This window comes from Tympanuchus pallidicinctus, unplaced genomic scaffold (genome assembly GCF_026119805.1).
Source record: "Tympanuchus pallidicinctus isolate F22 unplaced genomic scaffold, pur_lepc_1.0 scaffold6, whole genome shotgun sequence".
NCBI classification, from domain to species: Eukaryota; Metazoa; Chordata; class Aves; order Galliformes; family Phasianidae; genus Tympanuchus; species Tympanuchus pallidicinctus.
In genome coordinates this window covers 9,157,744-9,185,420 of record NW_026294780.1, presented here as the reverse complement: position 1 = coordinate 9,185,420, position 27,677 = coordinate 9,157,744, and the positions used below count along the sequence as shown (strand labels likewise).

Below are 27,677 nucleotides of genomic sequence, written 5' to 3'. Positions count from 1 at the left end.
GCTGGTGAGAAGAGAGGTTGTTTCCACAAGCTTTCTCACGTGGTAGCAAAAGCTGGTCCCCTGGCCCTGCTCCCAAATGACTGTGATAGCAAAGAAAGCTGGACGTTTTGTCGTGTACACAAAGGGCTTCCAATCAATTTTCTTCAAACTTTCTAGAAATGTCCTTGCAGTGAACCAGATGTACCAAGCTTATTAGTCAAAGCAAAATAAATAAAGGGGCTTACTGGCAATTAGACCATAACATTTAAGTCTAATTCTATACTTTTTATTCATGCTGCTTCAACTGTCTGGTTTAATAACCAGCTTAGCTGCACTGCATGCTTGTTCTGAATGAAAGCCACTGACTAATCGCAGCACTACTTTGGGTTACATCAGAAGGCCATGTGTACAGATAAGTACATCTCAGTGTGAATCTTCATGTCAGATTCAGGAGTACTTTGGACCTGCGCAGTGGTGTTCAGGCTTCAGCCCTGTAGCTGGAACGTTGTTGGCAGTAGGGCTGAGGCCTCGAAGCCTGGGGAGAACAGTATGACCATGGAGGTGGCAGCTTCTCCTGGGGGCTTCCCAGCTCCATCTCCGCTAAAAGAACTGCAAATTCTAATGAGAAGTATCTCACTGGTTTTCCAACCACACCTGCCTCTACTTACAGGAATAAATTTTGTCAGCTCTACGTCCACAGTACAAAGCCTCATTTCCTGTTAGCTTTTATTACCTGATTAGCTGTTATTTTGGTAGCCCATATTTAAAACATGATGCAAAATACAAGTGACCAACATATAGATTAGTCAGTTCTCATCATAATATTCATAAATGACTGCATGATAATTTTTTTCTCCATCCACCCTTTAGGAATGAGTTAGGTTGGAATTTACAAATCAACTGCAACACTATTAACTGTTTGCTTTGGTATCAAATTTGGACTAAAGCTAAGAGCTCCTATCAGCTCAACCCAAGAGTTTGCTGCGATGTCGTTACAATACTTTATGTTCCATAGTGAGTCAGTACAGCAATCTGGGGACAATGATTTAATAGGTTACGGTAAGGGAGAATAAACTATTTGCTGTTGTAGGTGGGATAGGAATGTGCAAATTTTCTACTTACTTCAAAGATTCTTCCTTAAAACAAGCTTCAAATTTTAACTTGTCTTCCCGGTGTTTCTTTTTGCATAGGAATAACAGATTGTCAGGTACTAGGAGAAAGCAACTTCAGTTCATAACTGTTGTAATCCATTGTGTTGTATGGGGGTGGTCAGATAGTGTGTTGAGTATTAAATCAGAATGCCCTGACCACCTTGTGCAAACTGCTTGAAGAGTGCACTATTTACTTTGCTGAGTCAAAGCTTGGATCTGAGTGTGCCAGCATCGAGGTTCGCTGTGAAGCCATAACCTGCCTCTGGCATGTGGAGGCAGCTTCTCTGAGGTTACGAGGAGCTGAGTGTAATGGAGGAAAAGAATACAGCTACTGCAAACTGTAAGAAGATATCAGTGAAAACGGTGGCTTTACAGTGAAAGCCAGAATGGAAGTTAATTGAGAAATGAAGACGTTGAGTGCTGCATAAATCAATGCTGATTTCAGATAGCTGTAAAAGTGAGGTTGTAAATGGTTCACATTCAGCTGTCAATTTCAAGGCTTTCAGAACCAATTAAGAGAGCAAACTGGACTTAAATGTCATTGGAGAAATAAAAACTGTGCAAGTCCCATTTTCTTAAAGGCGCTGTAAAATTTAAAGATTAGTTCCAGATTAACAAGCTGTTTTGCTCTGCTGTGTGGTTTTCAAGTCATTTGGCTAAAAGAACATGCCCATCTAATTTTATCCTGCAGATAGCATTAGAAACAAAAGATACTGAAAAAGGAGAAGGAGCTTTTCTTTTTCTATTTTGCTGCGTTTAGGTGGCATTTTGGGTATCTTAAGGTTTTATTGCCTGTTTTCTCTCACTCCCCTTTTCTTCCCGATGTCTCTGTTTCTTGACTCCAGCAAAAGCCAGTGAGAGCCTGCACCAGGATCAAACCAGAGGAACAGACCATAGGCAAAATGTTCTGTCAGACTCATGGAAGAGACTGAAATCAGTGGCAAGTGCATGAGAACAAGGAAAGGAGATGGTTAACAATAGTCTTATTTGCACTAATTTTTCATCCTGCTTCTTCAGAGGGCACATGCAGCAATAGGGCAGACAGTGCCCATTTCTTTCTTTCTGGCTGGCAGCTCATTACACAGGTAGCCAGCTGCCAGACCACTCTGTGTCAGTCCCAGAATCACCTCTTGCTGTGATGCCAGCTGGAAGGAAATGGAGAGAAACGGTGCTTCTGCCCAGCTCCTTTAAGGTGTGCAGCAGGAGGAGGAACTCAAGGAGGTGTCCTCTGGATGACTGGAGCAGCGCAGCTGGCAGATGCAGCTGGTATTGCTGTGCATTGTAAGGAGATGCCAGTCATTTCATCATTTGTGCAATAACAGCTCGTCCTTTCACTGGACGTTGTCCTTAGCCAGTAAAATAACTTTGATGAGTAATTATAACTCAGTAAAGATTGAGGTTTAACAGTCTCGAATGGATGCAATGGCATCGTCATAAATGCATTCAGGACGTACTTATATACACAAGGGGAAATGAGCCATAGTGGTACTTCGTACCTAACTACTCTGTACTGATAGCTGCATAGCAGACCATTGTTCTTTTTTTAAGCTTGCACGCCCCAACCAACAGGCATCTGGCTTGTGCACTGTACCGTACTGTGCATATTATAATGGGTTATCTGTTGTGTGACTGGGTGTGTTTGCATCAGCTTTAGCCGAGGTGGAACTGTAGCTGTAGGCAGGCAGAGACATGGACCACAGTGCAGACTCGCCTTGCCCTCTGGGGACTGAGGAACCTGATGAATCCATATTGTTCTTTTTCTGCATTGCTTTTGTTACGCTGGGGTGGGCCCAGCCCCAACCTAAATAATCTCACTATATAATGTGAAAGCTATTTAGCCCTAATGAAAAGGAGAAAAGAAATAAAGCTCCTTTGTTCCCCATCTCGCCTCTCCTTTCCCCTGGAGATCCTCTCGTGGTTTCCATGGATATGCAGACTGGTGGTGTGGTCTTGTCCTTTATTGAGTGCACCTATTAACATCTGTACCAGTGCAGCTCTCAAACACAGGCCTGGCTTGTGCTATCTCTGGTGCTGTTTTATGTTTTCCTGTGACACATTATTTTTGGCTGCTTGTTCCACCTTTTTGAAGCAGCATAATTTGTCAGTGAATGTTCAGGCTTTCATTCACGATGATGACAATCAGAAATCTGCTTAGCATGAGCCACTAACATGAAGTACATAAAGCAGCTTGGGAATTTCAAGAAATGTGTTTCTCAGCACCACTCCCTTGAACACGAAGTACGTGAAGCATCAGGTTATATTAAGACCTGGAGCAGGTGGTGCAGTGCATTACAGTTCAGTAGTGAAGGAATTTGCATTGAAAAAGAATTTGTGCATCTTATTCTTCAGTTGTGATCCGGTCTAATTGTGCTTGATTTGACATTGAGTAATTAGGGAATCTTCCTTTTGGCTTCAAGGAGCATTGGACACCAAGCAGGTGAGGTAGGTTTGTTATTTCGTAACTGAGGTTGCAAGCCATAGTAAACTAAAACATACCAGCTCTATAGTGTCATCTCTTACTGAATGCAATGAGATCTAGCCACTGCAACCTTCATACTTCACTGTGCGATGCAAAGCTGAGGGCCAGCAGGTTGTTTGGATGTCATCTGTGTCATCAAAAGCTCAGGAGAAGTAGCAAAGGACAAGTATGTATGCAGATTAAATAGTACAGTGAAACAATGAACTATAGGAGCTCTTAAGCATTCATTCACTTAGACTGTTGGGATAAACAATTGGTCTTTTGTGGCATTCAAGAGTGAAATGAATATTGTTGTCATGAAATAAGTGTCTTGACTGTCCTAAAATACCTTTAAGAGTGAGCAACAGTAATAACAAGAGGATTAGAAAATGTTTTTCTTTCATGCATTGCTTTGGCTCTGATTTGTCCACAGCCATTCAAGATCTTCTCAAGTATGAACAGCACCAAGCTTTATACTGCTCTTATTATTTAATTGTATTCTTGTAGCATTCAAAGGACTCAGCCAACACAAAAAGCTGTTGTGTTTGGAAATGTGCAAGCAGTCCAGAGAGTATTCTCTGGAAAATTCTGAGTTTCAATTGAGAGGTTGGGTAAAATGTGCATGTTCAGGCAGCTCAGTACCATCCTATGTTAGGCATGAGAAGGGGTGATGGCCACTTGGCATCTTTTCTTTCCTCCTCCCTCGGCTGGGTGCTGTGTAAGGTGGGTGCACAGGACACATATCCACATAATTTTTTTCCCCTAGTTCTTTCTACCTCCTCACTAAAAGCGAGAGACAGTTCCCAGAGTTTCTGAAAAAATAATGCAGAGGATCTAAGTCTTTTTTTTTTTTTTTTGGTTCAGCATTTGTTTCTCTTGGAAGTGCACATACAATTCTTTGCTGTTAGCTGCTGCTCAACATGAGAGTTTTTCTTTGTACAAGGCCACGCAGTGCCAATAGCGGGAGCTGCAAATCCTTCTTTTGAGCCACTGCAGTCCCTTTCCATCTTTGAGAACACACGCTTCAGGTCACCTCACTACTTGTCTTTCTTAGCTTTGTGCTTTGTTCCCTCTTAGAACTTTGTAATAGCCCTCAGACACAAGAAAGGAGAAAATTACTATTGGTCAAGTGCAGCCTTGTCCAGACCTGCCTGTCTGCCTGCAATACTATTTTGAATGCCAAGTCAACAGCAAGAGTGAATCAATGCTCTGAGATCAAAAAGCAAGTGCATTGTTTCACTGTTTGGACCAGCAGATGGCAAATATAGAGGAAAAAATCCATCTTAGAGCCAGTCTAGGGAACAGACATTAAATAAAGCCATCTGGCAAATGTATGAGGGGAAAGAAGAAGATGAGACCAAGGTTTGGTTTAAGTACCTGCTTACAACTGAGACGGAGTTGCTGGGAATTCATGTAATAGGGAGCAGACTTTGGCCTCGTAAGAAGTTTTGTGAAGTGTTGAGAGCTTTGGCAGTGCTGAGAACTTAGACATAAGACACCAAAATGCCAAGCAGAGAGCCTAAGAAGCAGCAGCATTTCTGTCTTTGTGAAACTGCCATGGTACTTCATGTAGAAGGGTAAATAGAGCTCTGCTCACTCCACTGCAGGGCTGAGAAGACCACATGTAAGAATCTGTGTCGTAGAAAAGGATTGAGAACAGACGCAGAGAGTAAGCAAGGAGGGCGGGCTGATATATTCCAAATTCTGAAAGGCATCAATACACATGCCTTTGTGCTGCTGCCATCACAGATTGTTACTTTGCCACATTACTTTTATTCCCAGAGAAGGGAGATGTGTGTGGTTTTGCACTTAGGCTATTAAATAAAGTTTCTGAAGAGAAACACAATTCATTGGAAAAGGAAATTATATTTTACAGAAATGCCCAGCCTTTCATTTGGAAACTTGCTTCCAGGGAATGTGATTTCAGAGCCCAGAAATCTAGCAGATGTTATTGCTATTTTCGCTTTACAGGTCAGTGCTTTGGATTTTTTATAATCTGAGAAGTGCACACAGCTGCCAGCCTGCCTTTATGGTACAAAAATTCAGTGCTGAATCTTATTCCTTATACGTCTGCTTTATTTATTTATTTTTTTTCCTGATAAAATGGGAGGAGTGTGGTTCATCATTTGCCCGGGGAGGTGGTGGAGCAGCCATCCCTGGCAGTGTTCAAGAGGCTGGATGAGGAGCTATGAGATATGGTTTGGTAGCTTCTGGTAGCAATGGTAACGGGAGGATGGTTGGACTAGATGACCTTGTAGTTCCTTTCCAACCTTGTGAGTCTATGATTCTGTGACCTTGAAAATCCAGGTTCTCCAGTAACTGGCAGTTTGGTTGGCAGACCAACTCTTTCCATTATTCCCATAAAGAGTGACAGAGGCATCATTTTGCAATGTTTTCATCTTTGTGTCCAGCCCTGTGGCATTAAACAGAAAGAATGATACCAACACTTGAACATAATCTGTAGTAATATGAAAAACATCAGTACTGTAGTGTCAATTTTTATTGCCTCTGTTGATAATGAGGCTCATGTGTATGATGGCATCACACCTATATTTTGTGTGCTATCAATTTCAGACATTTACTTTGAAAATGGTTGCAACTCACTGAAAAAAAGTTTCCTTCCAACTTGTCAGTGTTGCTGCTGATCAGTTATTGCATCTGAGAAAGTCTGGTTGTCTTTATTTTCCCTGAGTATCTCATAGCCAGACTAACAAAAGACAGTATTTCTGTTCCTCTGCTCTGATGAATAATTCATCACCCTGTACTTTTTGTGCTAAGTAAATTTGAACTATTTCTCTTGTAAATGTTATTTACAAGGCTGCCCTGGACATGCGGAAATTTGTTTGCTGCCTTCAGGCACGTCATCCTCTCGTCACTGAGAAGGAAAGTAAGTTTCTTCCTATTAAATATTGGTTGAGGATTTGCCCTGTGCCTCTGTGAATGGTGCAGGGATCCTGCCAGGATGTCAGGGCTGGGGGGAGCAGCAGTGGCATGAAGCTGGCAGCATCGCTCAGCTACACTTCATCTGCCTGAGCCTTAGCTGTTTGGTCCTGCAGTACAGTGTACACCAAGGTGCTCCTGGGTCGCCTTCAGATTACCACAAGTCTAGATGTTGGCAGAGAGGCTTGGAAAGTGTAGTTAGGCTTTCCCTGGTTAAACTCGAGCTGTGTTGAATTGTCTGCTTTGCATTACCTTTAGAACGCAAAGCCGAGTAAAGCAAATTTTGAAAGTTAATTTAGTAAGAGGTGTGTTTGATGAGTTCTGTACTTTAGCATCCTTCTGTGTTCATCAAGGACATCAAACCTTTCATTGAACACCTTCCCCTGGAGAAAACAAGTGGCTTGCTAAAATTGGCCTGCAGGCAAAGTGCAGCAGGTAGGAGGAACTGCTGCCTTCCTCTTACACACTGCGTTTGGTCACATCTTCAGCTGGCATAAAACAAAGCCTGTGGCTGACACAAGAGGAAGATCTAACTGGCTGTTTTTTACAATACTGGAGGGCTTTTCTGCACCCTACCCAGAGCCATTTTGCTGCTTGCCCATTTGTGCTGCTCAGTCTGGAGGGGAGGCAATGTGGCCATTTTGGGCTCACGCTTTGGCCAGCATTTCCAGCAGTGCTGCTCTTGTCTGCAGCCTTTTGCTAGCTCTCAGACGGAAGTGCTCTACTATTTGGCAGTTTTCACTTTTTTATTGCCTGTTATCATTCTGCTTCACTTATCATTCTTTTTCTGACTAGTAGAAATGTAAAGTTTCTCTCAAGTCTTAACAGAATTTTAGTTGTGTTTGAAAACAGCTGAAAAATGAATGGCCTTACAATGATCAGCAACTTTGCTAGTAGGGGCAATGACAAAGCCCTTACGTGAAATGCTGTCTTCATCGCCAGGTCTCTCCCTTGGTTCTACTCACATGGCTGTCCTGATATGCAGAAAAATCCAGGAGTATTTTTTCCTTAATTTTCTATCCTTTCCTTTCTCTGTCTTTCTGCTTCTCTCTTTCTTTCTTTCTCTCTTTTGCTTTCTCACTTGGCACTGTTTTACTCCTGGACCTTTTGCTGCAGTCCACGTCCAGTTGTAAGGTCTATTTCACATCTGAAAACCTTGCCCAGAAAGGCTTTCCTTTACCTGCTTTCTTTCAAGTTCAGCAGTTCTCTATTTCTTATGCAATCTTCTGTACTTGTATCTAGAAGTTTCTATATGCTTTTATTGACAGCCTCATTATTGAAAGCTTATATTTACTGTACCCTTCAGTTTGCCGAGCTTCCTCTATTTCCTCTGATTTCTGTTGTTTAGCATCACTGTGTTGTGTTACTGAATTTAAAGACAATTTGGAAAAATTTGTAAGAAAAAAGTGCAGTGAAATCCTCTCCATTTGGTCTGTAAAAGAAGAACCTAGTAAAAAAAAACTGAACCTAGTGCTATCTAATACACAGTTGTTCCTGTGGGTAGGTTTTCTGCATCGTTCTGCCTTCTGATGATGGTATTTTTGGATGGCCTTTCATAAATAAAATTGTTTCAGAGCACTTGTACTAGTTAAAATACAGTTGCACTGCACAGATCCATAATTTCTGGCTTACCCTCAGTACTCTGTTCAGCTTTTCATTAACAGCAGGCAAGCTTATATTTAATATCTTGAATTTTCAGTTTACTCCTTCCAAACGCTGGTTGGTTATCTGCAATGATTTTGTTATTGTGGCTCTTTAAAATCTAGATTAATTCAGCTTTGCTGCTGCCTGGGTTGTGACATTCGTAACTATGGTGTTTGGAAATTGCTGTGCTTTCCTGACGAGACTAAACACCGAGCTCTTCCTACTTCTGCAAAAAAGATGAGCGAAAGGAAGTGAACAAAAAAAGTGTAATTTTCCTATCAAAGTGAATGGCTTTGGCTCTTTTTCAGAAAAGTGTTTGAAGCATCATAATACTCATCTGCTTTTGGGCTGCTGCAATTACTGCAGGAATGGGCTGATTCTCTGGGTAGTGCTCTCAGACACAGGGTCTGGATTTTGGGTGGTGCTGGACTCAATGAATCCTTGTGGGTCCTTTCCCTCTTGGGCTTTTGCATGATTCTGTGATTCTTGCGTGCAGTGCACATACCTTACTAAAGAGGAAACCACTACTGTAGGGCAATATACTCAAGTGTGAAGGGGAAGTATTTGGCTGGAATTGGAGAAACTACTTTCACAGTGATACTCCTTGTCTTCCTCACTTCCCCTGGTTGCCTCCAGCCATCAGTGGAAATCTGGCATGCTTAGCATTACTTTTCACCCTTGCTGCCCAGAGCACGGTTTCAGCAAAAAGCGAGCAGGCTTTTTTTCTGATAATCTGCTCTGCACAAGGCATCTCATACTGCATCTGAGGACTCATTATTTTCTTTCCCCATAAAGGGTAACTGGGGTCAGCCATTTCCAATTCAAGGGACCTGAAGGTCCTTTAGCTCTTCAGGTCTATTTCAGCTCCTTTTATCTTTTAGAAAATGCATTCTGAGGAGGCTGCAAGCTAAGTAGAGTAATTAATGCACTGGCATGGCAGTAACTTAAAATATTTAAAGGGTCAGAAAAGGCAGATTTCTTGTGTCATCTTCACCACTTCTGACATACTTCTCTTCCCTGATCTCAGCTATGGGTTTGTCTGTACTGTATACTTCGTAGCACAGGTGTCTGGGATAACCTTAATTTCTTGGTTTTCCACATCCAATATTCTGTTGTTGCATTTGTTAATGCTGAGGCCATGTGCACAGTGGGTGTTTTTTCCCACTTTCTCTAAATGACAAGAGTTGAGATACAAGGATCTTATTTCTGTATTAAAAACTTTTAAGCTTAATTGCCACAGAAGATAGAAAATGCATCCTCAGTTTTTACTTGTGCACTCCCCATTTTCACAAGTGCCTTTGTGTGGTAGAAGCAGCTCAGCTGCCTTCCCATTGCCCTGTGTGGTGCTGCCCAGCAGACTCTGCAAACCTGGGAGCAACCTGTCAGCACGTCCCTGCCTTTCCAGGAAAGGACCCAGCAAAGCTCCCGGAGCAACATCAGCCTGCGCTAGGAATTCAGGTCAGGATCTCCCCGCTTGTTCCCTAGCAACTGGGGGATACTGGTGCTTTTTCCTGCCACTGACTCATTCGGCACCAGATGCAGGGATCGCATGGTGAAGGGACCAGGGCGGTGTTGATCATTCGTGCTTTGGGAAGGCAGAGCAGAGCCCAGTGGCAGATAACTGATGAGATGTAGCTTGCACTTCCTAAATTGAACTGGATCGAGGCTTTGCAGGATCCTCCATGCAAACTTTAGAGTACCTCTGTTGTGTTTGCTACCACTTGGCAAGGTGACAGACCCCTCTTGAAGCAACTGTAGCCCTTTGTGTTACGTTGACTTTGACAAAACACGAACGGATGCAGGTAAGCAGCTAAAGTTCATGTTTGAGTTGCCTTAAAGGTTGGTTTTGTACAGGTGCAGTGTGTTTCTTGGTTACACAGATGCACAACATTCAGTCGTGCAAGTGTTGACCTGTCTTTGTACTTATTAAAGTTTCAGCAGATGGTACGTAAAAAAGTTAATTGGAAAGATGAACTGCCTTCCCTAGTTCCTTGTGGCATCTGCTTGTAAAGTGCTGCAAACAGCCTTTAAATTTCTCGGGACATTTCTAAAATGAGCTAGTAAAAATGTGTAAGCGGTCAAGAGTTATCAGCTGCCATGCTTTTGTTGGAACTGGCTCCTTGTTGCACTTTTAGGTATAGAAAGCAGCAATTTCTTCTAACTGTATTGTTTGCAGAAGCTGGCAGTTGTTGCCTGTGGTTGTTAGCACAGTGGGATTTGTTCCTCATTTTTTACTTTGTTTCATAGTTTACAAGTAGAAACCCTTTGACAAGTGCAGAAATAGAAGTGATGTGCCGTTCTAAATAATTTTTGGACCAAAAGAAATTCTCTTCTGTGTGCTGTTGGCTCCCTTCTTTACTCATAAACACTGGCGATTCCCCAGTTTACACTGGGGAATATTTATATCGAGTGCTGGTGAAGGGGTGGCATGAGAGTTGTCTGAAGGACCATTTCTCACAAGAAACACAGTTTTCATATTCAAAAACAAATGTGGAAATAAATGTCTCCAGGTGCACAGAAGCTATTCAACTTGCCTTTTTCAGCAGTCTGTAAACAGTATGCTCAAACCCTTCAGCAGTGGGTTTGGCACGGCCCCAGTTAATGTGAGCAGAGGCCTGCCAGGTGGCATCAGCCTCAGATCTGCTGCACATGTCTTGGGCAGACACACTGTAAGCAGGTTTGTGGATTTTTTTAGTGGCCATTTTGAAAAGGGATCTGAAAAAAATGGAAGCTGTATTTTTAAATTATCTCTAATATGAAGTTATTTAGTTTGAGTGCTGGCTATAGGGCACTCAGGACCTGATTTCCTCACAGGGACAGAGTGAGCACAGTTTCAATTGATATTTTCCATGCTTAGTATTCGTAAAAACAATTGCCAGTCTCACATTGCGTACTGATACAGCGGCTGCTTTGTGATGTGTGAATGTCTGATTTGGTATCTCAAGCTTTTTGTCCATGTCAAACATATGGGAAAGGTTATACATGCATCCCTAGGACTAGCACTGCATGTGCATTCAAGAAGAGAGAAGAAACCCATACCAGTGCAGGATCTTTCTGCAGTTCAGGATGTTCTTGATTACAAAAGAATCTCCTAAGTGTGTAACTTCACACTACTGTGTGTTCAGGTGATATAGGATAGAGAGGGGAAATATCTGCTTGAGCTTCACATTTCAATTAATTGTGCCTTTCTCAATATCAACAACTTTCAGGAGACAACAGCAGAAGCCTCGTCAATCGCTTTGATCTGGCTGTGCAGTAAAGCAACACCCTCAGAGGACGGTGTGGGACCAGAGAGGTTAACTTATCCAGCACTCCCTGCTTTCTTTTGTTCACAGAGCTTTCCAGCATCCTCTTAGTAACACTCTTCTGTCAGAGCTGGGAACAGAGCTGCTAGACACCCCGTTCCCTGACTCACAACTATTTTTAAAATGTCTGAAGGAAAAAAAAGTTTAAAGGAAGGAGGCCCCTACGTAAACAGGGTCAGATTTTCCTTGAGCTTGAGCTAGTGTGGTTGCCAGCTGGATGTAAAAGGCTAAATATTTTCCTTCTACACCTACACTGGCGGCCTTCGGCAGATACACAGACGGCCAGGACTTGAGAGTCCACCCAAGGGAGCAAGTGTCAGCACTTTAGGGCTTAACATGAATCTGAATTGGGTCCTGTAGTTTGGCAGCAGCAGCCAGCCGCAGAAATCTGGGTGCCTGCACATATGGAAGAGCCAGGTCTGGGAATGTTACTGGGACACTGCCCTTACACTAGACAGTATTTCTTGATAGTAAACATAGGAGACATGTTGGGCTCTGCAGTAGAGAGCAGGCCAGAGGTGGAAGGTCAATGTTTTCCTCACTGATACCTGTCCACCACCTTGTGCAAGGCTTGCTGGCAAATGGAGAACTGAAAGGGAAGACATCTTCTCTAAATACCTTTGGCAAGAGACAAAAGCTGCCTCAAACTGAGGGTAGTTCTGTCACAACAGTAAATAGCTACAGACTGGTCATTTAATCTGGAAGTTTCTAATTATCAGCTACTAATTTCCAGAATACCATTTCAGTCAAAGGAACAGGGAAAACTGAATTGCTTTTAAAGGAGGCTTTAATCAGCCTGTGAAAGGATTACATGAAGTGTTTGCCAGCAACAACAGAGGACTGAATGCTCAGGAGGTCCCCTCTGAGACTGTGTGCCTGAGTTTTATCCTGACACACCTGTGTAGAGCTCAGAGATTTCAGTGTATCTGAACATGCTGTTGCTCAGGAGGCTATGTGAGAACTGAAAGAGGCAAGAAGATCCATGGAGCCCCTGGAGTAGAATGGAGCTCACAGGCAGAATGCATCTGGTAGTTACAGGTCTTGCAGAAGCAGCAGTAAAGACCCTTTGTGGATAAAACAATTTAGGACTAACATGTGTAAGTCACTGGATAGGAGAAAGGCTGCTCTGTTGAATGCTTATTTCTCCATCATGGCTGTGCCAACCTTTTCCTCTCTGACTTTGGACCTGTCCAAGGGATCAGTGCCGGGATTCTTCAGAGAACTTCTGAAGGGAGGTTGTGTGCCTCTCTGCTCCCATTCCTGTGTCAGGAAGAGCATACTGTGAAGTTAGGTTTTCTGACATCTGGATGCTAATGCTTTTTATTTTGTGAATGCTGCAGTATGTTCTGTTGAGCACATTTAAATCAGGCGGAGCTCAAGTATTGGACAGTCACATGTAAAAGTGCTGGTGGAAGAGAGCTCTTTATGTGATGATGGGTTTCTGCAGCTCACTTAGGCTTATATCTGCTGAATCACAAGCAGGAAATGTTTGAATTAATGACAAATATTTTCCAACTTCAGTTAGTTAAGTGCCTGCACATGTTAAATTAACCATAATAATCTTGTCATAGTTGTAAGTTAATAACCTGCATCTCACTGTGCTTTGAATATTGAAGTAAAACATTTGAGGGGCGTTCAGGGAAAGGAGCTTGCTGACAAATGGGACGAGTTCCCATGTTTTTGTTTTGTTTTGCCCATTGTAAACAGCATTTTCAGGTTCTTGTGTGGTTTTTGGTTCTCCACTGACACGTGAATAGGGCAGTGGGAATGGGAACCCTAGGTTCCCACTGTCCTCAACAGAGAACATTTCTTCCCAGGGAGGAGATACAGATCTGTTAATTTCTGAAGTGTCTTTTCTCCATTGCCTAGAGGGAGAGGCAGTCAAGAGCAAATGTGGATATGGGAGTTTTGTGGCAAAGGGATGTTTTAACTCAACAAAAGTGAGAAAAGACTGAGGACAAATTGGTGACGTGGAAAAAGAGAGATGTTTCTCCCAGTGCATTTCCCAACAGTGGTGCTTGGGGCCCCCTCCAAGGGTGCTTGGGATAGTAATGCTCTCTTGCTGCAGTGCTCATCCACCTGTGCTCTTTCCACAAGGCCTTCATTTGTCAGTCCCCTTCCTTCTTCCTGCTCTGTTGCACACAAAGTGCCCCTGGCCTTCTGCTGCCTGCCCAGCTGTAAAGGACCAGTGGCTTCAGGAGTAGTGAGGAAAGAGGGAGAGAAAGGGAGCAAGATAGCCAGTACAGTCACGTAAGCTTTGTTTTCTTAGGAAATTAAATCTAAGGAGTAGAAGCATTGCATACTGATGTTTATCACCCGTCCTCCAGTACTGAGTTAAGATGAAAGCGCTGTCAGGGCTGCATCCATCTGTCTTGCAGATGAGAGAGGACACACAATCAGCATGACACTGTGACTGGTAGCATATTTTTCTGCTGCTCTGGATAGATAAGAAGCAGGAGCCCTCCTAGTGAATGTATCTCTGGCTTGTTATAAACGCTGTTGGGGAAGGTTTGTGCTCTTTATTGCCCTCCTTTCTCGTGTTTTCTCCAATCTCCTCATCTCATTCTGCATTTAAAATTTCTGCATGTACTCTTAGGAGTGTCCTGCACGTGTACTCCCTGTCACTTGTCCTGGACAAATTGACATGTGCAAGTGCTTCTATTTCTCAGTGCAAGGACCGGTGCATGTGGTGTAGAACACCAGAGACTCAGCTCTGGATTTCCAACACGGTAGCAGTAAACCTATTAAGCTCCATCAGGGTACTGACTTCCAAAAGCCTGCAAGTCTGAAGTGGCAGAGAGAGGTGAAATGTGCAGAGTGACTGGCAAGATCTCTTGCTTTCATGGACGTTATTGCTGCAGGGAAGGAGCAAATGGGAAAATGAGAATATGAGCAAGTCACTCTAATTTCCATTTGCTCATATCCTTGTTTTGAAGCATAGAGCATAGACCTGCAAGGACGTATAGACAGGAGAACTGCAGGAAAATAGCTCCTCTGTTTCAAACACAAAACAAACGTGACCTGAATGGATAATAGGAATGAAAAGTTGGCAAGTACACGTAGTGAGAGAATAAATGGTAAAATTAGGACTATTCTATTTATGAAATTCTGATTGTGGCTTTTTTTTTAAACTGTGAAGAAGAGTTCTGATGAAAGATGAAAGGACTCAGTATTGTGATGGGGTCAGAAAGCAGTCATCCAGCCTGCTCACCTGAAAACTACTTTGGTTAGGAAGACTTCCTGACTTAAACAGACTCGTACCTGAACTCCCAGGGTTCTCACATATCACTGTGACTGTGCATTAAAATTTCTTGCTCCTTTTTTCCTAAAAATGGTTTAAAGGTTGCTCAGGATGGAGGAGAGAAGAGTTGACTATGGTTCTTGTCTTTCCCATCTGGGCTCAGGAAAATGATTATCAACTTGAAAGCCAGGCAGGACTAAATTAGAAGGAGACAAAGAGACTCAAATAGGTCATCCCCAGTTACAGCTTGCCGCATGTATCTCTTCAGAAAGAGCCTCATGCAGCGTGTTAGCTTTGCATTTGGCCTGTGGGGTTTGGCAGAACAGGAATGTGGAATGTGTTTACAAGGTAGCAGTTATTGCTGAAATATGTCAGCACCGTTGCCTGGGGAAGTTTCAGAGGATCGAGGTCACGCGGACAGTGGCCATCCCCCTTGGACAGCTGGTGTGAACCCTGGGGAGGAAACTGGCCTCAGAGCCTGCAACCAGGGACCTGTGGAATGGCAAAGAAGAGGAGGATGCTCCCCTTCCCAACCACCTCGCAGCACCCTCCCATCGGACCCAGCTCCATCCCCGCTGCTCCTTTGTGCTAGGATGACCCAGGACAGGGGCTGTTCGTTGACTTGGAGACATGGCTGCTTTCTACCACTGCATCCGAGGTGACTCCAGGTTAGAACATGACAGAAGCAGCTCAGCAGAGCGGTGCGGGCAGCCACCAAGTGACACTGGGGAATGCTGAGCCTGAGGGTCCCCTGGCACTTCTCACGAGCGGCTTCTAGAAAGCCGTCCGCTTATATTCTGGCTAATCTCAGGTGGTTGGCTGGGGTGTCTCTGCCTGGAAGGGCTAATGCTTCCCTTAGGGTATTCTCTTTACATTCCCTAGTTTCTTTTTTTTTCTCTGCTCTAAATATTCAGTGTTAAAGCTACTCTGTGCACGGTGCATAGATGATTACTGTAGGCATTTAATTTTTCCAGCACATGAATTCTGGAGGAACCCAGTAAAGAACATCTTGTTCTCTTTGTCTCATTCATTTTTCCGTTTTATTTGTGTTTGGCCAAACCAGACTGTTTTTCATTGTATTCATGGCAAAACATTTTCAAGTAGGCTTCGGATATAGTTATATTCTGTGTTCAGGTAAACACATCATTTGAAAAGGCTTGTCCTTAACTCTTAAGGAAACTTAATAGGAGGGTTGGAATAAAACCGTTCACTGCGTCACACTGCACGTAGCCAGGAGTAGACAGTCAACACATTATGGGTGAGTGCAGAATGGATGAAAATTGGGCCACATTCAGATCTGATGTGAGCAGTCGCAGTTGATTTCTTTGTCTGAGTGACTTGGCCCACTGAGTTTTGTTCTGAATAGCCGACGAAGCTGAATAAGAATCTCATTCTGGGTTGCACTAAGGACGTTTAGTATCTGAAGCTCCCATTAACCTTCGCTGTGTACAAGAGCATGCTTACATGAGCCTAATTGATGGGGCTGCGGGTGTGAAAGTGTGGGTTCTTTGGGGCTTGCTGTGCTTCCAGGTGAGTCTTATTCCTTTTCTGCCACATAGTATGCGTTTGTATGTGTATAGTCAATTTATTGCATTTATGGTTCCAAAGAGCACAGGGGAGATCGCTGAAAGCCCTGTTCTGTTTCAAAGAATCTAAACCCATGGAGACCTTATAACAACGTTGATTTTGATACTCAATCTGAATACCAAGTGACTTTGTGTAATTGTTTTCGTGAAATAGCTTCAGGAATGTTCCTAGTGCTGAATTGAAGAATAATTGCAATTGCGACATGTAGAATCAAATGTAATTTTGTTCTAAAGCAAGTCTTTTTAGTTTCTTTTCTATTGCTTTTCAAGGAGAGTCACAGTGAATATTTAATACTTTACCTGGCGTTAACTTTTAGTGACATTAGCCTGTTATTGTGCAAAAAAGATGAAGTTCATCAGAACAATATTAGCCAAAGTGCTCTGCGTGCACACTTACTACTACTGAAATTCAAGATGCAGATTGTGCTTCTATCAGTAAAATAGCTGATACGAGCCCCAGACTCTGGTCGTGTGTTGAGCTGTTTGTTCTCTTAAATGTAGCAGTGGATCTTTGCAGGGAACTGAGTGGGAGAGGTCTCGTGTCTTTGTGAAAAAAAAGAAGAAAAAAAAAAGAAAACTGTGCTTCCATTAGAGAGATTTAGGTTAGATATTAGGAAAAAGTTTTTCATACAGAGAGTGGTGACACACTGGAACAGGTTGCCCAAGGAGGCTGTGGATGCCCCATCCCTGGAGGCATTCAAGGCCAGGCTGGATGTGGCTCTGGGCAACCTGGTCTGGTGGTTGGTGACCCTGCATATAGCAGGGGGGTTGAAACTGGATGATCGTTGTGGTCCTTTTCAACCCAGGACATTCTGTGCTTCTATGATTCCATTATCCTGTACACTGAGAAAGAAGTCAGAGTCTCAGTGTGCTCTTATTTCTCTTACTGCTCTGTTAATAATGCTTTCCGTATTGGTAGAATAGCTTTCCTGGGCTCTCTGTTACATCACAAAAAATATAAAACTTCCATTGAAAGGTGGAAGGAAGACGTTTTACATAGGCCAAATGCATTTCACGTGCTTTTGTTTTATTGCTTTGCCAACATTTTTTTTCTACTTTTAATTATTTTATGGGGATGTTCAGTTTGCTTTTGAGTTTTATATTTTAACATCTGTTTAAAGAAAGCATGCAGGCTAAGGCTTTTGCTGTGAATAAAATATGACCTTTGACAAGATGTTTACCCCTGAGTTATTGAGCTCCCTTAGGGAAGAACTGACTTTTGCCTTGCTGCACCAGGAAATCAGACCAAGCAGAGGTGCTTTCTTGTCATAGGTTGGTGGATTTTGTTACAGCACACTTTTTTAAAAGAGCAAAAAGTTTGTTCTTCAGGAGCTGCTTGGATGGAAAGCTTGTTTTATGTGGTATTTGTCCTGTAGCCTCTTGCCTTCATGTAGAAAATGGAAAGGCAGGTCTATTCATTCTTGAAAAACAAACAGATAGACATAGCAGGGCTTTTCTCCGCATCCTTTGGAAATGCACTGTTTGTAATAGAGAAAGGAATGCGCTGCTGGCAGAAGGCATGGAGGGCTTGGTGAGTACCCTGTATGAGAGACTGCAGGGTCCTTGGAAAATAATAGTGACAAGTGCACCAGAGATGAGTTAGGCTTGGATATGTGTGGGAAACTGCCTACTGCCCTACAGAAGTGAAAGAAGAAGAACAGCATGGAGCTGTCAGGGAAGGGGCAGCTGGGGGTCAGGGAAAGGGGCTGCACCAGAGGGTGGTGGGCATGGAACAGGATGCCCAGGGCTGTGGGCATGGCCTGAGTGCTGGAGTTCAAGGAGTGTATGGACACTGCTGTCAGACATAGGGTTTGGATTTGGGGTGGTGCTATGTGCAGCTGGACTCAATGATCCTTGTGGGTTCCTTCCAGCCCAGGATGTCCTGTGATTCTGTGAACAGAAAGTGTTGGCATGAGGAGTAGCACTGGAAGATTGTGTGTTGGTGTCACTACTTGAAATATAGGTAGTCACTTCTGAGAAAAGGTAAATCACTCAGAGCTCTGTTTGTTTTGACAGTGGCTAGGAGGAGGATGGGAAAATCCCTAGAAGACTGAATTTTTAAGGAGGAAGACATAAATCAAGGTAGGGCTCCCTTTGGACACTGGTGGAGGCAAAGTTCATCAGGTCCAGCCTTGCTCTGGCCATTGGGAATGGCACACAGGCTCTCAGCACATCATCATGATGGGTGCTACACATTTTCTAATAACATGAGAGCATGCTGCGAGAGTAGCAGTAGCTGGAGGAAATGTCAGTCACATGCACAGAAAGTGAGACTTTTATTAGCCGATAGTGCAGATTAAAAAAGGATGGGGAAGGTGTCATTGTGAGATTGATAAAGATGAGTAACAAACTGACAAAGTGTCATTTTTGGGACAGCAAGCCTTATGTGAAAATACCACATTTTTGAAGATGCTGTCCCTGTGGACACTCACTAAACTATTTTAAAAAAAGAAAGCAGAGAACATATGAAGTCAGAGACTTGCGGTGTGATTATTTTTCATTTATTGATGCAAGACCTTTGAGTAAAATGGAAGGAAAATATAACTCAACTCTGAAAATAGAAAGCAAGATTGTACATAAAAAGTGACAGGCTGTTTTTCTTCTTGGTTTGGAATTTAGTTTGTCTTTGGTATTTATGTGGGTATAGAGGAGGAAAACAGCGTGATTTTCTTAAAAAAATTATTCTCTGAGTAAATTATTTTCAGTGCATCACCCATTCAAAAAAATAGGGATGCAGGAGGAATATGAACAGGTGCTGATGTAGTAGAAAGGGAAAGAGGCCTTTCAGTCACAGTGAGAGTGCTTGGGAGACCTGACTAAGCTCTCGGGATGGCCACATGCATGCAAACGTGGTCTCAAATGTATTTGATCATTTGATTTAAAAATAGGAGGCTGAATAGAAAGTGAAATTTGTACCCCTTTGACACTGGAAGGTTTGGAGAAGTAAGACACATGGCTGTTATCAACTTCTCATGTCCCTTTCTGTGCATTTTTTGGATGTTTTTATACAAACTAATTGGATTTCCAGGGACCTGCATCTTGCTTGTGAGGATGCTCCCACTATCTATGCTGGTGTGCATAGTGCTGGATCTGTGCTTCTTACACCTGTTGGAGAGGGACCTGGGGAAGGGAGAAGAGTTTTCTCCTAATAACATCGAGGTGATTGATGACTTCTGCAAATGATTTTGTAATTAGGCATGTGGTGAGAGATTTATTGCAGGGTAGGTGAAAGCCTTACAACTTGGGAGAACTGAAGGTCGTTTTGAGAGCTTGAAGCGAGGGTCATGTTGAGATTCCTATTAGCAGGAAAAGATCTGAACAGACAGGCACTTTGAACATTATTGTGGGCACCTCACCATCACAAGCTCGTTGCCCACTCATTCTCCTGTACCTCATAGTGCAGTATCTTCAAAACACAGCCATTCTGTTTGGCTACTGGCTCAGCTAGGGCAGTCTTTCTGAATGTTTGGGTTTTCTTTATATCCCCTGACTTCTTACATTTTCTTTCTTAAATCCACAAGGCTGCGTAAAACCAGTAAGGATTTTTAGTGCTTATCATGATACTGGAGAGAGAAAAAGGCAGGTTTCCTCCTCATGTGAAATGATAGTCCCTAGTTCAGATTTTTAAAAGAGCTTGGTCTACTAGAAAGCAAATGTTTTTGCAATCACAGGAATAAAAGGTTCAAATTGCTGCCTTTCATTTCAGCTGTGCTTTTCTTTTTTTTCTTCTTCCTTTTTTTTCATTCTTCTGATACTCACCTGGAATGCAGTGACATTTGGGAGGGGTAGGATTGCCGTGCCATATTCCTTATATATTCTTTGCACTCATGTATTCTTAGCTCATGTATTCTTCCTGTGACTTAGCTCATAATAAAAGAGCGCAGGAAGGAAGAAGGAAATGGAAAAACAATATCTGCTGGGAAAAGTCTAATGTAGAAAAAATACTATTATAAGCTTGGGTAATATTTAGCAGTTTATCATCAGACATATTGGCCTCATAAAATCTCATAATAAATTGATAAAGCAGGGTTCTGTTTCCTGAGGGGGAAAAAAAGGAAGAGAGAAAAAGTACAAGTGCCGTTAGTGCGGTAAATCTTGCCCTTGCTAAGACAGAAGAAATAAAGCAACATGCTCCTGAAGGATGTGGATCCCACTGAGTTTTTAGACCAGAATGTGACTTAGTTCTTGAAGCTCAGCAAGGCTTGGGGAAGTTGAAGAGAGGAGGCTGAGAGTTCTCAATACCCTCAGAACAAAGTACTGTTCCCTGGAACAGCCTCAGGATCCGAATGCAAGTGCAGCGTGTGGGTGCTTCTGTCAGCAATTTGTTGAACAGCTATTAAGCTTACATGTCATAGATTTTAAGGAAAGCTTTGAAGATATCATTTAGCTCTCGATTAAGCAAGTCCCTGTTTACGTCAGGGAAGTGACAAGAAGGTATAATCATACTTATGTTGAACTCTGGCATCTTGTTTTTCTTTCTCCTTCTAAGCACCATGTTTTAACCAAATCTTTCATGTGATGAATGAGTTTGTTGTGGACACTGAGGAAAAAGCTTGAAAGGCTGAAAATCTACCTAAAGATGTTAAAATAACTTCTGCTAAAGGTGAAAAAAAAACCAACAAAGGAAGTGTGTGTAGAACAGCTCTCTGAGTTCATGCACTTGGGAAAGAAAGGAAGGGCTTGGAAGGAAAAGCAGCTTTTCCCATGCCAATAAAAATGTCATCATCAATGCTGACTGACTGCCTGGCACTAGGCCGTGTGAGATGCTGAGCTGGGAGTAAACTGTAACTCAGCAAGCACTTAAGCACATGACTAAGTCTCAGCACAAGCATTTACTTGAAATCAAGGTGGACTAAAATGATCTGTCAGCTTTCAAGTGGCGGCTTGGCCATTACGGTCCCACTCCGCCCATATCCAATGATAAATGGTCAGGCAGACAGGCTTGGTGATTGCATGATTGCATCTCTGGCCAGACCACTGTGTCCTTTGCCAAGCATTTTGCCAGTTTATTTCAGTTCCAGTCCCTCTGCGATTTGTTAAGCTCTCCTCCACAGGTTAGCAAAGAGGATACCCTTTCATCTCCTGGTGCAAACAAATCTCTCCTTGGTTACGGCGGCCATAAAACTCCTCCCCAGTCTGACATTCAGTCGTCAGCGTGTGGCCGCACCTCTCCATCTGGGTCTCAGACAGCATGTTTTCACAACATAGCAACGGCCATGAGAGCTCCCAGCCTCCTGCTCTGTGAACATCACACCCCTTTGATGAACCAACATAGGCCTAGTAGAGCTGGATCCAAGTACCAGCTATGGATTCAGACTGTGAACTTCCCTTTGAAACTGCAAACCTGAGCCACAGCCACCAACAGAGCAGCCAGGTCGTCCCCCAGGTAACCTCTGGAAGCAGGTCACGGATGACTCTTGTAGCAGTAGACATGGGACCTGGCCAGGCCTCACTCCTCACACACTGTTGTTCCAGCACTCCCTTGCAAGTGGTGTCTCCAGCACCATGCTACAGCAGTACAGATAAGCTGGGCTGCTTTCTTCAGGCCCAAGACACTTCTTGGAAAAGTACACTGATTACTAAAACAATCTTAAAATTGCAAAAGTATTACAGATTTGAAGACTGGCCATGGGAGGTCAGGAGTAGAGAGAGGAGCTTGCATGTAGACACATGGCTGGCAAAAAGAAAGCTCATCGGGATTCAGTGTCATGCTGTTTTTCCTAAGGAAGGAGAGATGCTTGTTGCACCCCTGTCATATATGACTGTCCTCAAGAGTTTGGTGGATGCAGTGGAAATGCTCTTTGCAATCTTGAATGCCAGAAGTCATTCGCACAGATCTTTACTGACATAGTGGTGGAGTTCACTTTTTAAAATCATTTTTATTCTGTAGAAAATTGTTGCTCAGAGAAGCTGTGGATGCCCCATCCTTGGAGACATTCAAAGCTAGGTTGGTTGGAGCTTTTAGCAACGTGGTCTAATGGCTTTAATTATGCCAGAAGAAACATGCCTCTGCTCAAAGTAGCATTTCCATTACAGGGGCATTTATCACCTGGTGACTTTGCTGCTCAGAACTGATGTGGTGTAATGTGTAAACAGATAACAATAGTAGACCTTCAGCTAGCTGCGCATGGATGCAGTGGGTACAGCTGGGGATATGAATTATGGCATCCAGTATATATATTAAAATATAAAAAATATGATGCGAAATGACATGATGATATGATATGTGAAAGGGCTTTTTTGGTGATAAAGGTGCTCATTCAGCTGCTGGGGAAGTGGAGAAGCACTGGAGCTGGTGGGCAGCAGCAGTGTCTTTGCTGGTGCCATCTCATGTCTGTCCATCACCACCTGGATTGAGAACTCACCAGTGTTTCAGGCAATGTGTCATGGTTTAGGCTCCAGTAATAAATATTTCATTTCCATCTAACTCTCTAAATTTATGAGCCTCATTACGTAAGTCTGCTCTTATTTCAGGGGTTCAGAGTAGCTGTGGTATACTCACACCCCGGTCTAGGTTCTGGCATAAGCATCTGTCACCAGTGCAACCCAAAGAGTTCCTCTGTGGTATTTAGGTCACCTTCCAGTGAATGACATCCATGACTTTATACTGACTCAACCATGAAATCATGGTTTTCCAGATAGAGAAAAGAGAGCACAAACTGATGCACAAACTCTTTTGGAAATTGTTTTGAAATTACAGATATTCTGCCATCATTACATTTTTGCTTCCAAAAAGCAATGAAGAAAAAAATTTATTGTTTTATTTTTACCTTTGTCTGCATGAATAGAAGAGTAAAAAGAATGATTAATTTTTCACAAATTTTCACTTAAAAAAGAATTAAAACTAGAATCTGTAGAATATGCCAAGTTAAATAAAACCTGAATATACGTGCAGTTCTTTACAAAGGTTACTTGCACGTGTTACCCAAATGCTGTGATTGGCACAAAGACATTGTGTCTGTGCTGCTGAATAGGAGCAGAGAGAAAAACTCTGAGGAGCAAACCTCTGATGCAAACATTCAGAAGCATTCAAGAATTTCATTACACTTGATTCTCAGTAAGGAGAAGTGAGCTGATTAACTGGAGTGTAGCGTATCATCACCTTATTAATTGGAAGTAAAAAGCTTCATTGGAATATTTGGAATATTAATGGAATATTTTTGTGTTGTGGATTTATAAATAGATATGTGTATATAGACATGTATTGCGCATGTATTTATCTACAACATCATCTTAAATTGTTATGTCTTTATATTTTTGTACCTTGCCTGTATGTGTCTATTGAAATATTGCTATTTTGTTGATATAAATGACATTTTTTCTCTCTCCTTTAGTGACTGTCACGTGAGTTCCTCAAGGACAATGGACCCCAAGGTGCGAGAGACTGAAGGATATGGAGAAGACAACTCAGGTAGAACTTCTCCCTTCCTCAAAGAACAAAAAGGGCTGTAACTTAAGCTTAGCTCTGTCACAGAAGTGAGTGTATTCATTTAGGGAATGCATTCTGTCTCTCTCTCCTTCTACCTCCAAGACCTGTGTCAGTTTTGACATTTCTCAACTCTTGAAGTCAGATTTTTGTAGTATCTTGTGACAGTTAACTTCTCTACCCAACAGGATCCAGCAATAACTGAAACACTGGTAGGGATGCTTTCCAATGCTGTCATCCCAACCTACAATGCACAGGCACTAGTTGTTGGGCTGTCTTGTGCAAAATACTGAATTCTTTATGGATGTAGGAACTGATGGTGATTCAGGTCTTTCCTCGCTGAGCAAACTATCACTATCTTTGAAGATTACTGCTTGATTTCTGTTTTAGTACTTTGTGATCCACTAAGTCTTATAATTAGCATTCAAAACATTTTCAAATGTGTTGTATAACTGACATTGTAACAGCATTAGCCTCCTGATACTGCACATTTCACCTAAGTAAGCCATTTCTACATTTAAATTGCTTTCAGTAACAACATTGTCCTTATCATCACTGTTTTGCTTGCTGAACAAAGGCAGTATGTTTCCAAGTTGTAATTTTTTCTCTACATACTAGGCTGTTAATACCAAAGTTTTTCTTCACAGTCTAATTATCTCAAGAGGCAAGTAGAAACTCTATTAGGAAAGATCCTACACTGTAGGTTATTTTTATGTCATAAACACTGCAATCCATTCTCTCAGATAATAGTAATTTCATGCTATCAGTATAGTCTTGAAAGGCATTAATGCAAGAGCGGACTGTGTTTCCTCTTCCAGGAGAAAAAAATCCACTTATGAAAAAATTATATGGGAATTATTATTGTTCTGAAAGCCTGCAAATGCCTCTGGTTGCATCTTCTTTATGTTTCTTCACTTAGGAAAGAAAAAATCCAAGTTCAAATCTTTCAAAAAGTTTTTTGTTAAAAAGAAAAGGAAAGAACCTTCTTCAGGGAGCAGCAGTCTGAAGCTATTCCAGTCAACAAGCGATGTGGCGGCCTCACATGACATGCATGCTAGTTTTGATTCTGAAGATGAACACGAGTAAGTCTTTGGACTGTGGCTGGTAAACAAATGCATTGCTGCTATGAGATCTGTAGATTAAAGATATCCTAAATTGCCTCCTCTTCCTGTCCAGAATGCTGCACTCTCAAACAGTTGCCTTTTTCAGGAAAGTACAAATTAAAATGCTTGAGGCATGGCAAATTACAAATGGAAAGGATGGGGTGCAGCAAGAAATAATAATTAATAAAGCTTTTGTGTAAGCATAAGTAATCCTTGGGTTATTGTTTCATCTTCAAAAAAGGGAATTAGGTACTTAGCTTATATTTTATCAGAATTTTCTTATACTCCTAAGACGTATCTCCCAATGATTGTTAAAAAATGTGGACTCAATCATTTATGCCAGTTTTTGAAAGCATGAAAGAGATAAGGGGATGACTACAATTGAAATCAGCAGGAACCGGAGGCTCTAAAGCTTTTCTTTCTTTTGCATAGCTAGGATTCATATGACCAACGGATAAATGCCTGCATCTGAATTAGCCACCAGCTGCCTTTTACAATCAGCAGATAGAAGTCAGCATTTCTAAGAAAAAGTTCATACCTTTCTTGTGTAGACGTATGAAGTTAGTCTGATGAACCATGCTCTAGATGTGCCTGTTTCTCCCCACTGAGTGTAAGCAGGAGCCTGGGATGACTTGCTCTATCTAGCACAGGAGCCTATTAGCGTCTGAAGTTAGACAAGAGGCATCCCAGTCTCTGTATCTTGGTACCTCTTATCTTCATTAAGACTTTTCCAAAAACGTTATCTATTATATTTCATCCAAAATTAACCACGAGAAACGGGATACAAAGTTCAAATGTGTTCCTGAATGGACCGGGGGACCTCCGTCCGTGGATGGAGTGCAGCCGGGAGCTACAGCTGTGCAGGGAGACAGGAAAGCCAACCCATCCTGTCCATTTGAAACGGCATGGTGCGATGCAGCCACTAGGCAGCGCCAAACAACCGAAAAAAATTACTAACAAGTAGTAGTAGTATTGGCAAGGGTAGCAGTAGTCCGGCTTGAAGCCCCAGGAATTCCGGGTTGGCAGCAGCAGATCTAACAGTGGGTAACACCGTTGTTGTTCAACAGTATATTTTTGAGACATAGATGGTGAGATTTTCTGTCCCTCATGCACTGCTCATCAAGGTCATGTCTGAGCGGGTACAGACAGACTTTGGCTGGTTTTGCCGTGTCCCTGTGCATTGCTTGCAGGGTTATAAAATTATTATTTCTTTATACTTGTTTAGATAAAGACCATGAAATACCACGAAAGGAAGGAAGCATAATGAGAGCACTCATAATCTGAGGAGACATCTAGAGTACCTCTACTACACATCTGGGAGTTGTGCATCTGCTAGGAAGAGAAAGCAAGGACAGCATGCAGGGATAAAGGTGCACATGCAGTAATGCTGCTTAGCTGGCAGCTCTTGCAGTCTTTGTAAGATGTCGGTGCATTGAGCAGCCATCGCAGTCCAGACTGACAGTTACTTTGCAAATTGCTGTAGCTCTCTGACCTTGGATGCATTGCGGAGATCACATTTTCACATGGATAAATTGTTCTTCTAATGTCTCTGATGCATTAGGCAGAAACAGCAAGCTTTCCTTCCTTCTGCAGCAGGCATACAGATTAACTTTTTCCTGCAATTGTTTTATCAAATGTATTTATAGCAGACATTGCAAGGAAAATGTTACTTTTTTGCCATGTTTGTTTATGTTTCTGAATGTCTCTATGACAGTACCTAGGATCCAAAAATATACACAATTATTTTCCTAGGGAGTCTGTTCAATTAGCTTGATAGTTACTTGAATCCAAGCAGTTCTGTGTTCTGCTTTGCCATTTCATAGCAATCATATTTTAAAAAATTAAAAGAAGGGATTCCCAGAAGAAATGCCATATGCACACATTTCTGGTCCCTGCTCAGTTGAGTTGTGAACTAAGCTGAAGAAAATGAGTGCAAAAGACCTCCTAGCAGCCAGCTTTCTGCCCATATGTCTCCCCTAACATTCCCATGAAGAAACAAGGTGTTCATCCCCCACATGTAACATTTTTGAGATAAGTTACATGCTGCATCCATTGCAAGTAGGAGTCAGAACATGAGAGAAGCTACCCGCAAAGCTTTCTTTGCTTCTTCTCACCAGGCCACAAATAATGTCCCTGAAAAAACATAGCCACAGGCTCATAAGGGAAAATCCCAAGGATCTTGTTGTAGAGCACAGGGTCTTGTAAGCATAGTGCTTAGATTCACCTGAATATGCTGAATACATTCATCTCAATGACACTTTGAATTTGTGGAGAGGCTTGGAATTGCAGATGTAATGAGTGCTGTGCACATCTGTCTTCCACTGCAAAAGACCACCCGAGTTAAGAGTAAGAGGCAAAAGAAGTCTATGTGTTTTCACTTGTTTATTATGTTATTCTAGGGCCCATAAGGGCATTATGGGAAGCAGAGCTTTGTCTCATGACAGCATTTTCATCCCTGAAATTGGACAAGAGTCTGCAAGGCCAGTAAGAGTATTTTCTCAAGAAAATGTTTCTGATCGAATTAGAGCTCTGCAGGTAATTTGCACAATGCACTTTTTTTGAATGCAAGTGGAATGTCTTTCCAGGCTTCATTTCTTTTATAATGTTAATAATCGAATATTAGATTAGCAAGTAATATATGTTTGCAGCTTAATCAAATGTTGTGCTTATTCATCAGACAGTGCTATCTTACCTCGGTTCTACTGAAAAGGTATTTGTGAAGTGAATAGGCTGTTGGGCTCCTAAAGAGAATCTCTAATGTGAAATGTCCTATTCTCTTGACTATTCAGTTACAAAGATAACTTAAAGGTAACTTGCTGACCTGAACTAGGAAACATACTGGGG

General features: G+C 42.3%; 1 protein-coding gene across 2 annotated transcripts in view; it reads left to right on the top strand.

Moving 5' to 3' along the window:
* Positions 1 to 27,677, top strand: part of CRACDL (CRACD like) — a 60,138-nt gene that overhangs the window by 11,083 nt on the left and 21,378 nt on the right. For both annotated transcript variants that reach the window (XM_052705695.1, XM_052705694.1), the window contains exons 2-4: positions 23,639 to 23,715; positions 24,650 to 24,812; positions 27,233 to 27,368. In XM_052705695.1, the coding sequence (XP_052561655.1) occupies positions 23,667 to 23,715; positions 24,650 to 24,812; positions 27,233 to 27,368 (348 nt within the window). In that variant the 5' untranslated portion in view covers positions 23,639 to 23,666. The remainder of the gene's footprint in view (positions 1 to 23,638; positions 23,716 to 24,649; positions 24,813 to 27,232; positions 27,369 to 27,677) is intronic.